Below are 14,371 nucleotides of genomic sequence, written 5' to 3'. Positions count from 1 at the left end.
CGTCCTTGGGTAGACAGAGGGAGTCTGGAAGGACATCAAGGAATCTTTGTGTTGTCTGTGAATTTATAGCACGACTTTTGATATTCCTTGGTTGGGGTCTGAGCAGATTATTTGTTGCAATTGCAAACGTAATAAAATGGTGATCCGATAGTCCAGGATTATGAGGAAAAACATTAAGATCCACAACATTTATTCCATGGGACAAAACTAGGTCCAGAGTATGACTGTGACAGTGAGTAGGTCCGGAGACATGTTGGACAAAACCCACTGAGTCGATGATGGCTCCGAAAGCCTTTTGGAGTGGGTCTGTGGACTTTTCCATGTGAATATTAAAGTCACCAAAGATTAGAATATTATCTGCTATGACTACAAGGTCCGATAGGAATTCAGGAAACTCAATGAGGAACACCGTATATGGCCCAGGAGGCCTGTAAACAGTAGCTATAAAAAGTGATTGAGTAGGCTGCATAGATTTCATGACTAGAAGCTCAAAAGACGATGCACGGGGGATATGGTCACTAGTGTAGCCAGGAGGTGAGGCCTCATTTAACACAGTAAATTAATCAGGCTTAAGCCATGTTTCAGTCAGGCCAATCACATCAAGATTATGATCAGTGATTAGTTCATTGACTATAATTGCCTTTGAAGTAAGGGATCTAACATTAAGTAGCCCCATTTTGAGATGTGAGGTATCATGATCTATTTCAATAATGACAGGAATGGAGGAGGTCTTTATCCTAGTGAGATTGCTAAGGCAAACACCGCCATGTTTAATTTTGCCCAACCTAGGTCGAGGCACAGACACGGTCTAAATGGGGATAGCTGAGCTGACTACACTGACTGTGCTAGTGGCAGACTCCACTATGCTGGCAGGCTGGCTAACAGCCTGCTGCCTGGCCTGCACCCTATTTCATTGTGGCGCTAGAGGAGTTAGAGCCCTGTCTATGTTGGTAGATAAGATGAGAGCACCCCTCCAGCTAGGATGGAGTCCGTCACTCCTCAGCAGGTCAGGCTAGGTCCTGTTTGTGGGTGAGTCCCAGAAAGAGGGCCAATTATCTACAAATTCTATCTTTTGGGAGGGGCAGAAAACAGTTTTCAACCAGCGATTGAGTTGTGAGACTCTGCTGTGGAGGTCATCACTCCCCCTAACTGGGAGGGGGCCAGAGACAATTACTCGACGCCGACACATCTTTCTTGCTGATTTACACGCTGAAGCTATGTTGCGCTTGGTGATCTCTGACTGTTTCATCCTAACATCGTTGGTGCCGACGTGGATAACAATATCTCTATACTCTCTACACTCGCCAGTTTTAGCTTTAGCCAGCACCATCTTCAGATTAGCCTTAACGTCGGTAGCCCTGCCCCCTGGTAAACAGTGTATGATCGCTGGATGATTTGTTTTAAGTCTAATACTGCGGGTAATGGAGTCGCCAATGACTAGAGTTTTCAATTTGTCAGAGCTAATGGTGGGAAGCTTTGGCGTCTCAGACCCCGTAACGGGAGGAGTAGAGACAAGAGAAGGCTCGGCCTCTGACTCCTGCAATCGTTGGTGGCAGTCTGCAAGGGGACGTGTGACACTGATGGTGTGGTGTGTGCTTCCAAGAGGGTCCCAGAGGTCTAGGGATGTTTTAACCGCCCTACCCCACACCTCCTCCTCGCCATCACATGGCCTCATCACAGCACCATACTCCTCACCCACACGATCCCTAGACACTCCACAAGAGCTAGTGGGATACCCTGACGGAGCCATGTTCAGTGGTGCACACTTCAAGATGGCCTTATCTGTGTTTACTCTTCAAGTGAATTCTAATCTCACTACTCCTCGCCATGGATAGCTTTGACCCCATTGACAGTTGTGTAAAGTACTTAAGTATAAATACTTTAAAGTACTATTTAAGTAGTGTACTATTTATATTTTTTACTACTTTTACTTCGCTTAAGAAAATATTGTACTTTTTTCTCCATACATTGTCCTTGACACCAAAAAGTACTCGTTACATTTTGAACGCTTAGCAGGACAAATAGTAAAAATAGTCAAATTCACGCACTTCTCAACCGGACATCCCTGGTCATCCCTACTGCCTTTGATCTGGTGGACTCACTAAACACACATGCTTCATTTGTAAATGATGTCTGAATGTTGGAGTGTGCCCGTGGCTTTCCGTAAAGAAAAAAGAAAAAAGAAAATGTGCCGTCTGTTTTGCTTAATATTAGGAATTTGAAATTATTTATACTTTTACCTTTGATACTTAAATATATTTTAAACCAAATACTTAGACTTTTATTCAAGTAGAATTTTACTGGGTGACTTTTACTTTTACTTGAGTCATTTTCTATTAAGGTATCTCTTAAGTATGACCGTTGGGTACTTTTTCCACCACTGCCCTTTGATAATACCTGGAGTGGAGTAGCAGCAAACTTGAAGCCTACTCAGTTAGGGACAGAAATGTTGGACGCCTCTTCTGTAGAAAGCTGTCTTTTACAAGTGTCCTATAGTGATGTTGTTTGTGGGATTATAATGTGTTCTGTAATAATAGGAAATGCATAACAAATTACATTTCAATAATATCCCCGGAGCTGAGGGATGATCAGTGTCTCAAATGCAACAAGCACTGTGGGTCTTGCGTGTGACGGCACCATCGAAGGATGTGTTTTAATTCAGAATGAGATTAGTAGCCCTGACTGTGAGTGACAGCTGTGTGAGAGTGATGTGGAGTTAACAGACTGTGCTGTCCTTTTGATCCATTAACTTGCACCAGATAGGGCAGATTTTCCCTGACAAAACAAATCTGTGTAGAGCTATTGTTAATTGTTCCATCCCAAAGGCCATTATTGTAAGGATGGGAGAGCATAATATACAAGGAAATTCTCAAAGCTGCTAATGAGAACCTTGACGACCTTGAACCTAGCCGGGGAGGATTCCAGTGGGGTGCCCCCACCCAGGCAGTGGCAGTGCTGGCAACAGTAGCTGCAGTAACACATGGGGAGGGGGTCACACTCGGACATTCAGAGAGGGGGCATATTATTGTGGCCATGGTGGCACAAAATCAAAGGTCTGACTGCACGGAGAGATGCTTAGAATATGATCACTACGGGGGAACATGTTGTGGGTGTGTCAGGGGAAGGGAGTATATCTGACCTCCATCACCTAGGACCTGACAATGGTTAATCAAATCTCCCCATTTCTTTGCTCAGTTTTGCAGGCCTTCTCATACAACTGCAACTGTATATGCATTCATAAATCAATATCTTTCTTGAGTTGGGCTCTAGGATAGTGCAACTGTTGAGTCTATGGTTGTTGTGGGAGAAAGGGGTTGAGTGTGTATGAGTGTGTATGAGTGTGTATGAGTGTGTGTGTGTGTATCCCAACTGTTGCGAGGGAGTAAAAGATGTTAGGGACAATATAGGATGAATCACAATAATTGTTTGCTAAAATTATAATTGCTTGCGATAATGTAATTTTGGTGATGGCGAGGCTGGTGAGAGGTAAAAATCCTTTGCATAAATTACCTACATTACTCCAAATAGCTAATTATGGAAAATAAGATAAACATGATTTTTTAAATATATATACAGTATATACATTTTTTTAATGGCTATATATAATACAAATCAAGGTGAGGGCGATGGAAATGCATTTGGCGGTTGATTTGCTCTATTCTGTGGGTGGCACTGTGTGTTCTTTTCGAAGGATGGGTCCCTGTGTCTTCGGGGCCATGGGATCCGGAGGGGCGGGGGTGGTCTGCCAGGCATTGGGATGACAACCCAACTCGGGATGAGGAGGGGTTTTAGTGGGTGGAATAGTGGGGACCAATTGGAGGTTTACTTAGTAGCAATGCAAATATCCTGGTACAGCTATATTGACACCCAATCATCATGTTCGTTTTTAATGGTACGTTTACAGACATATATTTTGATAAATAGAATTGAAACTTGTGTCTCATTATGGTAAGTGGTGAAATAAGTATAGCCAGTTATAATTGTAATGGCTTAGCAGATAATAAGAAAAGACGATCAGTATTTACCTGGCTAAAAGAGAGGGAATATAATATATATTGTTTACAGGAAAGTCATTCAACAATTTTAGATGAAGTTTTGGGGAAAAAGGACTGGGGGGATATATATTTCTCCCATGGGAAAGAAACTCAAAAGGGGTGATGATATTAATTAACAGTCATTTTGATCTAAATGTGCAAATTGTCCAAACAGATTATCAAGGTAGATGGATTATTTTAAATATGTTATTGGACAATAAACAGATATGGCTTATTAACCTATACGGTCCGAATAATGATTATCCAAGCTTCTTTGAAAATATATATAAGAATTTATCAACTCTACAAGCAACACTAGACTATATTATTATGGTGGGAGATTACGGTTTTAAATACTTCTATGGACCGTAAAGGAAATCACACTACAAACTATCACCCTCAGGCACTTAAGGAAATCATGAATGTCATGGATATATTGGAATTTGTGAATATATGGAGGCTTAAATACCCTGACCTAGTGAGATATACATGGCAGAGGCTTTATCAAGCTAGTCGTCTTGATTACTTTCTTATGTCATTCTCTCTGGCACCAAAAGTTTAAAAAGTGTCGATAGGGGACAGAATGCGGTCGGATCATCACATAATTAGCATATATATGTTACTCTTACAGAATTTCCACATGGGCGAGGATATTGGAAATTTAATCAAAGCCTACTGGATGATAACTTGTTTATAACTAGCACAGAAGAATTTATAACGGACTTTTCCCGACATAACATAGGTACAGCAGATCCCTTTATTGTATGGGACACTTTTAAATGTGCCTTTAGAGGCCATGCAATTCAGTACTCATCTATAAAACAAATGCAATTTAGAGATAAAGAGTCCATATTAACAAAGGAAATTGAAGGACTAACAGTACAGTTAGACAGCAATAAAAACGGTCCCATAGAGGCATAGAATAAGTTTAGAGGAAAAATACAAATAAATGGAGGAACTTTTTCAAGAAAGATCCAGTGTAATATATTATCAAATAAAGCAAACTGGATGGAATATGGGGATAAATGCACCAAATTCTTTTTCAATCTTCAATATAGAAATGCTACCCCCCAAAATGTATTGAAACTTGTTACAGATGATGGAGTCACGCATGATTCACCGAACAATATTTTGAAAGAGGAAGTAAAGTACTTTAAGAATATGTTTTCGTTTCAGTCTCTTCCATCTCCACCAATCAAAGCTAATTGTATGGATTTGTTTCCTATTAATAATGTACAATGAACATCTGTACAGAAAGACTCATGTGAAGGCCAAATTACAGAGGAGGAACTTCATGATGCAATTAAAGCCTTTAAGTCTGGGAAAACTCCAGGTCTGGATGGCATAGAAGTGGAAGAATACCAAACTTTTTTTATATACTCAGAGGACCATTATTAGCATGTTTTAACCACTCCTATATAAATGGTAGATTATCGGACACGCAACAAGAAGGTCTGATTTCATTATTACTGAAACAGGATTCAAGTGGTATATACTGTATAAAGATCCAGTCCATTAAAAAAATTGGAGGCCTCTTACACTTCAGTGTTGTGATGCAAAAATGTATAGCTAAATGATTGCCGCATGGAATTAATAAGGTATTGTCAGATATTATTAATCCTAATCAGACGTTTTTTTTTTACATGGTTGATACATTGGAGATAATATAAGACAAATACTGGGAACAATAGAATACTATGAAATATCGGGGAAACCAGTCCTGGTTTTCATAGCTGATTTTGAAAAGTCTTTTGATAAAGTACAACTGGAGTTTATATATAAAGGCCTAGAATATTTCAATTTTGTAGAATCTCTTATAAAATTGGTTAAAGTTATGTGTATGATAGTAAATAATGACTACATGTCAGAAAGTTTAAAACTGTCAAGAGGAGTAAAACAAGGTTGTCCACTATCGGCATATCTATTTATTATTGCCATCGAAATGTTAGCTGTTAAAATTAGATCTAACAATAATATTAAGGGCGTAGAAATCTGTGGCTTAAAAACAAAGGTGTCATGGTACGCTGATTATTTATGTTTTCTTTTATAATCACAGTTAGAATCCCTCCACAGCCTCATAGAGGATCTAGATACTTTTGCTAACCTCTCTGGATTAGAACCAAATTATGATATTATGTATTGGATCACAAAAAATGCAACTTTTACATTACCGTGCAGTTTACCAATAAAATGGTCTGACAGGGATGTGGACATACTCGGTGTACATATCTCAAAAGAAAGAAATAATCTCACTCCACTATATTTTAATAGAAAGTTAGCAAAAATAGATAAGATCTTGCTACCATGGAAAGGAAAAGACCTGTCTATTTGTGGAAAAATCACCCTGATTAACTCTTTAGTCATATCACAGTTCATCTATTTGCTTATGGTTTTGCCTACACCTAGTGACCTGCTTTTAAAATTATATGAACAAAAAATATTCAATTTTTATTTGGAATGGCAAGCCAGACAAAATTAAACTGGTCTATTTATGTAACGAATATGAATTTGGAGGGCAGAAATGATTAAATATTAAAGCATTAGACCTCTCATTAAAGGCATCAGTCATACAAAATGAATACTTAAATATGAAATGGTTCTCAAGTAAATTAGTAAGAATGTCTTACCCCATGTTCAAGAATGGCCTTTTTTCCCTTTATTCAGATTACAACTGCTCACATTTGATTATTTGAAAATGAAATCCTCTCTACAAAATATTGTTCTTTTTTAAGCAAGCCTTAGAAAGTTGGTTGCAATTTCAGTTTAATCCACCTGAAAGGACAGAACAAATAATACAACAAATATTGTGGTTAAACTCAAATATACTAATTGATAGAAAGAATGTATTTTTTGATAAAAAAAGTTATACTTTTTGTAAATTATATCATTGACAGGACTGGTGGAGTTATGTCACACATGCAGCTAACACAGACATATGGAAATGTCTGCTCTACCCAAAATTACAACCAACTAATTGCAGCATTACCACAAAAATGGAAGAGGCAAGTAGAAGGGGGAATGAGTAAGGAACTTGTCTGTCGACCCTGCATTAAAGACCATAAATGGTTAAAGAAAATTGTGATAAATAAAAATATATACCAATTTCATATAAGGACCAAGAAATTGACAGCTTTGCCATATAAATTGCAAAATAGTTTGGGAGAGATATTCGACGTACCGATTCCATGGCACATGGTTCATGAATTCACATGGTTCATGAAAACAACGCCGGATTCAAAACTTCAAATTTAAATTATTATTCAAAATTCTTGCAACCAATATAATGTTATATACATGGGGGATACAATCTTCCCAGTTCTGCAGATTTTGCTGCGAGGAGGCAGTCATTAGATAATTTATTTTGGTACTGTCCATATGTAGCTCGTTTTTGGTCACAGGTCCAGGAATGGCTGAAGAATTGCAACATTTACCTAGAACTAACGCTGCAGATAGCAATACTGGGTGATTTGAAAAGTCATAGTCAATCAATCAATAATACAATAATTATTTTAGCAAAAATGTTTATCTTTAATTTACAGTCTGTAGAAGCTATGAGATTAGAAAGGTTCAGTACTTTTCTGAAGAATCACAGCACAGTTGAAAAATATATGGCAAATAGAAATCCAAAATGGATGGTGTTAAGAGAAAGATGGGAGGGGTTGAATGAAGCTGAAGGTTGGGACTAATAACAACAAGATAACCAATGTAAAACATACAGGGTCTGTAAAATGTGTATAGGTTCAGAAATTTTAAAATAGCACAGTAACAAATAGAAATCAAACTGGATGGACATCAGAAATAGAGGAAGGACAAAAAAAAAATATATATAACTATTGTAAAATAGATTGTGTCTGTAAATCTGTATGATACGTATAAACTGAAGGTAGAAGCCTAAGTGCTATTGTTTATTAGTTTACTTCAATTGTGGGAGGGGTGGTAGGGTTTGCGGGGAATAATAAAGGTATATTCTAAAAAAAGTGTGCATATGTATGTATGTATATATGAATGTGTATGTATGTACAGTTGAAGTCAGAAGTTTACATACACCTTAGCCAAAAACATGTTAACTCAGTTTTTCACAATTCCTGACATTTAATCCTCATAAAAATTACCTGTTTTAGGCCAATTAGGTATCACCACTTTATTTTAAGAATGTGAAATGTCAGAATAATAGTAGAGAGAATGGTTCATTTCAGCTTTTATTTCTTTCATCACATTCCCAGTGAGTCAGAAGTTTAAATGCACTCAATTAGTATTTGGTAGCATTGCCTTTAAATGGTTTAACTTTGGTCAAACGGTTTGGGTGTTCTTCCACAAGCTTCCCACAATAAGTTGGGTGAATTTTGGTCCATTCCTCCTGACAGAGCTGGTGTAACTGAGTCAGGTTTGTAGGCCTCCTTGCTCGCACACGTTTTTTCAGTTCTGCCCACACATTTTCTATGGGATTGAGGTCAGGGCTTTGTGATGGACACTCCAATATCTTGACTTTGTTGTATTTAAGCCATTTTGCCACAACTTTGGAGGTATGCTTGGGGTCATTGTTCATTTGGAAGACCAATTTGCGACCAAGCTTTAACTTCCTGACTGATGTCTTGAGATGTTGCTTCAATATATCCACATAATTGTCTTTGCTCATGTTGCCATCTATTTTGTGAAGTGCACCAGTCCCTCTTGCAGCAATGCACCCCCACAACATGATGCTGCCACCCTTGTGCTTCACGGTTGGGATGGTGTTCTTCGGCTTGCAAGCCTCCACCTTTTTTCCTCCAAACATAATGATGGTCATTATGGCCAAACAGTTCCATTTTTGTTTCATCAGAGGACCAGAGGACATTTCTCCAAAAAGTACGATCTTTGCCCCCATGTGCAGTTGCAAACCGTAGTCTGGCTTTTTTATGCTGGTTTTGGAGCAGTGGCTTCTTCCTTGCTGAACGGCCTTTGAGGTTATGTCGATATAAGACTCGTTTTACTGTGGATATAGATACTTTTTTTACCTGTTTCCTCCAGCATCTTCACAAGGTCCTTTGCTGTTGTTCTACGATTGATTTGCACTTTTTGCACCAAAGTATGTTCATCTCTAGGAGACAGAACGCGTCTCCTTCCTGAGTGGTATGATGGCTGTGTGTTCCCATGGTGTTTATACTTGCGTGCTATTGTTTGTACAGATGAAAGTTGTACCTCCAGGCGTTTGGAAATTGCTCCCAAGGATGAACCAGACTTGTGGAGGTCTACAATTTATTTTTCTGAGGTCTTGGTTGATTTCTTTTGATTTTCCCATGATGTCAAGCAGAGTCACTGAGTTTGAAGGTAGGCCTTGAAATACATCCACAGGTACACCTCCAATTGACTGAAATGATGTCAAGTAGCCTATCAGAAGCATCTAAAGCCATGACATCATTTTCTGGAATTTTCCAAGTTATTTAAAGGCACAGTTCATTTATTGTATGTTAACTTCTGACCCACTGGAATTGTGATAAATAAATAATCTGTCTGCAAACAATTGTTGGAAAAATTACTTGTGTCATGCACAAAGTAGATGTCCTAACCGACTTGCCAAACTATAGTTTGTTAACAAGAATTTTGTGGAGTGGTTGAAAAACTAGATTTAATGACTCCAAGCTAAGTGCATGTAAACTTCCGACTTCAACTGTATGTGTATATCTATGAATGTTTACATATATATATATTTGGGTATGTATGTGTATGTACTGTATGTACTGTATATGTACATGGATATATATATTTACCCCAAAATGATATGGGGGATTGGAAATGATTTAGACAATTACATTGATGGAAGCAACAATCTATCCTCAATATTAAAGCTGATCCACCCCCTAAAAATAAACAAAAAAGAAAAAGGTAAAAAGAAAATAAATAAAGGAGTCTGTCCTACGTATTCCAATGACCCTCCCTCCCTCCCTCCTTCCCTACCCCCTCCCTACCCACCACCCCTTCCCTCCTTTTCCCTCTGTGTCAGCAGCCTTCAGCCATCCTCTTAGTGTCTCTGTCTCCCACCACGCTGGCCATTAACACTCTGCTATTATAAATCAATGCAATTATGTGGAGAGGGTTAAATAGAGGGAGGGCTCCCCTGTGTATTCACTCTGATTTATGATAGAGCTATTCTCTGCTCACTTAAGATGCCCCTGGGCTTAAGAAATTAAAGGGTCCCAAGCAAAGCATCTGCTGCCCTCAGACAAAACACGTGGGAGAATGTTTGGGTGAATGCACAATTAGCATTTGTCAAGCTCTCCCTTTTAAATACATTTGTGAGGCTTGGGTTGGACTTTTTGGGGTTGATATTTGAGAGAGGAACTATTCTAAGATCAATGGGTTTTTTTGAGCGGGGAATTCATTGGAGAGACTGTGTGTATCTGTGTGTGTGTGCGTGCGTGTGTGTAAACATGTTAGGGACCTTGACGGCTTTCCATTGGCCAAAATGTATTACCAGCATATAGAATGGTTTGTTTCTCTGTCATTTGTTTTGGGGCAGACAGTGTCATTTATGGATGCAAAAAAGGATTAAACATCATTTTAACTTGCTTTCTCTGTCCATTCCAGGCAGTGCAACAAGACGTCCATCGGCAGCGACAGCTGCGACCTGATGTGCTGTGGGCGAGGCTACAACCCCTACACAGAGAAGCTGGTGGAACGCTGCCACTGCAAGTACCACTGGTGCTGCTATGTCACATGTAAGAAGTGTGAGAGGATTGTGGAGAGATACGTCTGCAAATGAGTCCATGTTGTCTACATCATCCATCCAGTCTCTGGGCTGGGGCCACAGATAACCAAAGCACTACGTTTCCAAGATGGCTTACTTTTGTCTTAAGCTTTAGCATGTATATTTTGACAAGAAACAGTTTATTTTTGTTCATAATTCTTTATTAAACTCTGACCCACAAGCTGGACTAAAAAGTTAAACATTTTTACGAACGTGGACAAATGGGTGTTGTGACAATGCCTATCGGTTTACGTGAAGACCACCGTCCTCAAGGGTTTTTTCTTTCCTTACACTTTCCTTACACTTGCTATACTTGGATATCAAAAGTCTATTTTCATATACCTTTATTAAAATAAATGATATTGGATGTTTGTTTTTTTGTACTTCTGGTCACGCTCTGATGTTGACGTTCACCGTTTCCATGGAGTTCAAAGGGTTCTGAAGGATCCATATTTTTTATTGCTCAAATGATACTTGTTTTTTCAAGAGAGAAAGACACGCAAAGAAAGAGAGGAAAAGGTACAAAACACACAAAGGGAACTTCAAGTACTTTCAGTAACTGATGTTGAACTGTGGACACTTGAACTCGAATGGGGACTCGCCTGCAGACAGAAAGTTCTGTGTGCATCCTCAGAAAAATGAAAAAGAACTCCCAGTGTTAGAAACAGCACATCATCCCTATAATGTCTGACATGCAGGTAGTCCAAAGCCTAACGCTCAGAGCATGTGAACAGAACACATCGGTCTCATATAATCCTGTGTTATTATGAACCACTCTTGAGTGGATGTACATACTGTCTTTTTGTATGCTGAATTAAATAATTTATAAACTAATTAAAGAATCTTTACCAAGCTCGTTAAAAATTTCCCAAGACCGCACATTATCAGCATCATCATCATCATCATGATGAAAAACTTGTTGGTCATTTAGAAAAAAACTTGTCACGAGAACTACATAATCTCACAAGTTGATGTTTTTGGAATAGACTAGCTATATTTCTTCCCCTCGAAGCATTACTGTTTTAATCTCCAAGTGTTAAGAAAATAAACATTTCACACAATCATCTGTGAACCTATGATAAATGAACACACTTGTGATGTGTTGTAGTGTTTCATCTCAAGGCCAATTGTGATCAACCTCTCAATTACAAAATACCTGGGATACTGTTTGTTTGGACATTCCTCATTGTCACAAAGACCATTGTAAGAAAGCTTTAATTCTATCACAGGTTTAGCCTAACGCTCATATGAATTAGGTAAGATCTTGGAAGTGGTTAAACCTCCAATTAAAAAACAAAATAAATCTAATTTATTTGAATACAAAGGTTTAGGTTGTTACTAAAAGGAGGTATTACCCTCTGACCAAACGTTGTGTTGCCTTGTGGTTCTCATAATTCTTAACAGACACAAATAGCTAGTGAGGGCTTGAAGCTAAGCATCTTGGCCAATGCTGTGCTCTGACACATTGAGGCTCCAACCTGCACAAGCCGAACACATGTACCACTATTGACCTAGCCTGCCCATGGGGGCACAGATGCTGCCAACACAGCTACAGCAATATAGAACAGCAGGGGAAGTATGTTTAATAGAACGCAATCATTGTTACATGAGCTTTTTGGAGGCCTTTTATGAGCTCGGTTTGTGTTTGCAGCGGTCAATAGCTGCTAACAAATTGGTTGATAGGCATGTTTTAACTGATTAAAGTCTTTCTATTTTAGGAATTATGAGAAATGTACAGCGGAGTGGATTCCAGATACACTGGCGTGTTTGAGTGGTAAGGCGAAAGTAGCCGACTGTAAACGGAAGTTGACAGTAAAGTCAGGGGAGGTTCAAATGCACCGACAGCAAGTTGGACAACTTCTGTTGTTTCTAGGAAACGTTACAATGGGAGACATGGCAGGGTAGCCTAGTGGTTGGACTAGCAGCTGGAAGGTTGCAAGTTCAAACCCCCCAGCTGACAAGGTACAAATCTGTCGTTCTGCCCCTGAACAGGCAGTTAACCCACTGTTCCTAGGCTGTCATTGAAAATAAGAATTTGTTCTTAACTGACTTGCCTAGTAAAATAAAAATTGCCTTTGTTATTGTCGATAAAGGTAATGTTATCAAAATTACACTTCTACACAAAGCTAAACATGATCAACATGTTCTAAAGAATTTATATTTTGATAAGGAAATAAGATACCAAGTTCACAGGACTTGTTTTGTTTTTTTGTGATGGTTTTCTCAAAATATTAGCAGGTAGTGAGTGCACAGGCTGCTAGAATGAGAACATACAGAGCCCTCTGTAATTATTGGCAAAGTGAAGCATTTAGTCTTCTTTTGGCTCTGTACTACAGCACTTTAGATTTGAAATTATACGGCGATGAGGTTAAAGTGCAGACTGTCAGCTTTAATTTCAGGTTATTTTCATCCACATCGGGTCAACCGTTTAGGAATTACAGCAAAGCTATCAACAAGGCAAGGGGTGAATACATTGAAGTGTCTGAAATATAAAATATTTGTTTAAGACTTTTTTGGTTACTACATGATTCCAAATGTGTTATTTCATAGTTTTGACGTCTTCACTACTATTCTACAATGTAGAAAATAGTAAAAAATAAAGAAAAACCCTTGAATGACTAGGTGTGTCCAACCTTTTGACTAACACGCAATGATTGCATCAAGCTTGTGACACTACAAATTTGTTGGATGCATTTGCTGTTTGTTTTGGTTGTTTCAGATTATTTTGTGCCCAATAGAAATTAATAGTAAATAATGTATTGTGTCACTTTGGAATAATTTACATTGTAAATAAGAATAGCATATGTTTATAAACACTTCTAAACATGTACATTAATGTGGATGCTAGCATGATTACGGATAGTCCTGAAATGAATCGTCAATAATGATGAGTGAGAAAGTTACAGATGCACAAATATCATACCCACAAAAAAATGCTAGCCTCCCCTGTTACTTGCCATTACTTCATGCCTTGTACCTTCCTCATTATTAATTGTGATTGTGCAACATGGAATTATAACAGATGTGATTAAATGGAGTCCACAAAGATTATTCCTGTATGGTAATTGATTGCATGTCATCATCACTATTGACTGCAGTGAATTTCTTTAATTCTGTGACAGATAATGAACAGTAGCAGCAGCGTATGTGATGAGTCAAAAAAGTTTGTGCAAAAAAAGTCAATGCAGATAGTCCGGTTAGCTATTGGGTTAATTTAGCAGTCTTATGCCTTGGGGGTAGAAGCTGTTCAGGGTTTGGTTAATTTAGCAGTCTTATGCCTTGGGGGTAGAAGCTGTTCAGGGCCCTGTTGGTTCCAAACTTGGTGCATCGGTACCGCTTGCCATGTGGTAGCAGAGAGAATAGTCTAGGTGGCTGGAGTCTTTCACAATTTTTAGGGCCTTCCTATGACACTGCCTAGTATAGATGTTCTGGATGGCAGGGAGCTCATCCCCAGTGATGTACTGGGCTGTACGCAATACTCTCTATAGCGCCTTGTGGTCAGATGCCAAGCAGTTGCCATACCAAGCGGTGATGCACCCAGTCAAGATACTCTCATTGAGGACCTGAGGACCCATGCCAAATCTTTTCAGCGTCTTGAGGGGGAGATGTGTTT

The 14,371-nt window shown here is 38.7% G+C and overlaps 1 protein-coding gene across 2 annotated transcripts in view; it reads left to right on the top strand.

The window, feature by feature from the left end:
* Window positions 1-13,809, top strand: part of LOC139419501 (protein Wnt-11-like) — a 29,961-nt gene extending 16,152 nt beyond the window's left edge. For both annotated transcript variants that reach the window (XM_071169458.1, XM_071169459.1), the window contains one exon: window positions 10,599-13,809. In XM_071169458.1, the coding sequence (XP_071025559.1) occupies window positions 10,599-10,773 (175 nt within the window). In that variant the 3' untranslated portion in view covers window positions 10,774-13,809. The remainder of the gene's footprint in view (window positions 1-10,598) is intronic.
* The last annotated feature ends 562 nt before the right edge of the window (window positions 13,810-14,371 follow it).

This window comes from Oncorhynchus clarkii, chromosome 10 (genome assembly GCF_045791955.1).
Source record: "Oncorhynchus clarkii lewisi isolate Uvic-CL-2024 chromosome 10, UVic_Ocla_1.0, whole genome shotgun sequence".
In the NCBI taxonomy this organism is placed as follows: domain Eukaryota; kingdom Metazoa; phylum Chordata; class Actinopteri; order Salmoniformes; family Salmonidae; genus Oncorhynchus; species Oncorhynchus clarkii.
The sequence above is the reverse complement of the archived record's forward strand: the minus strand, read 5'-3'. Positions and strand labels throughout refer to the sequence as shown.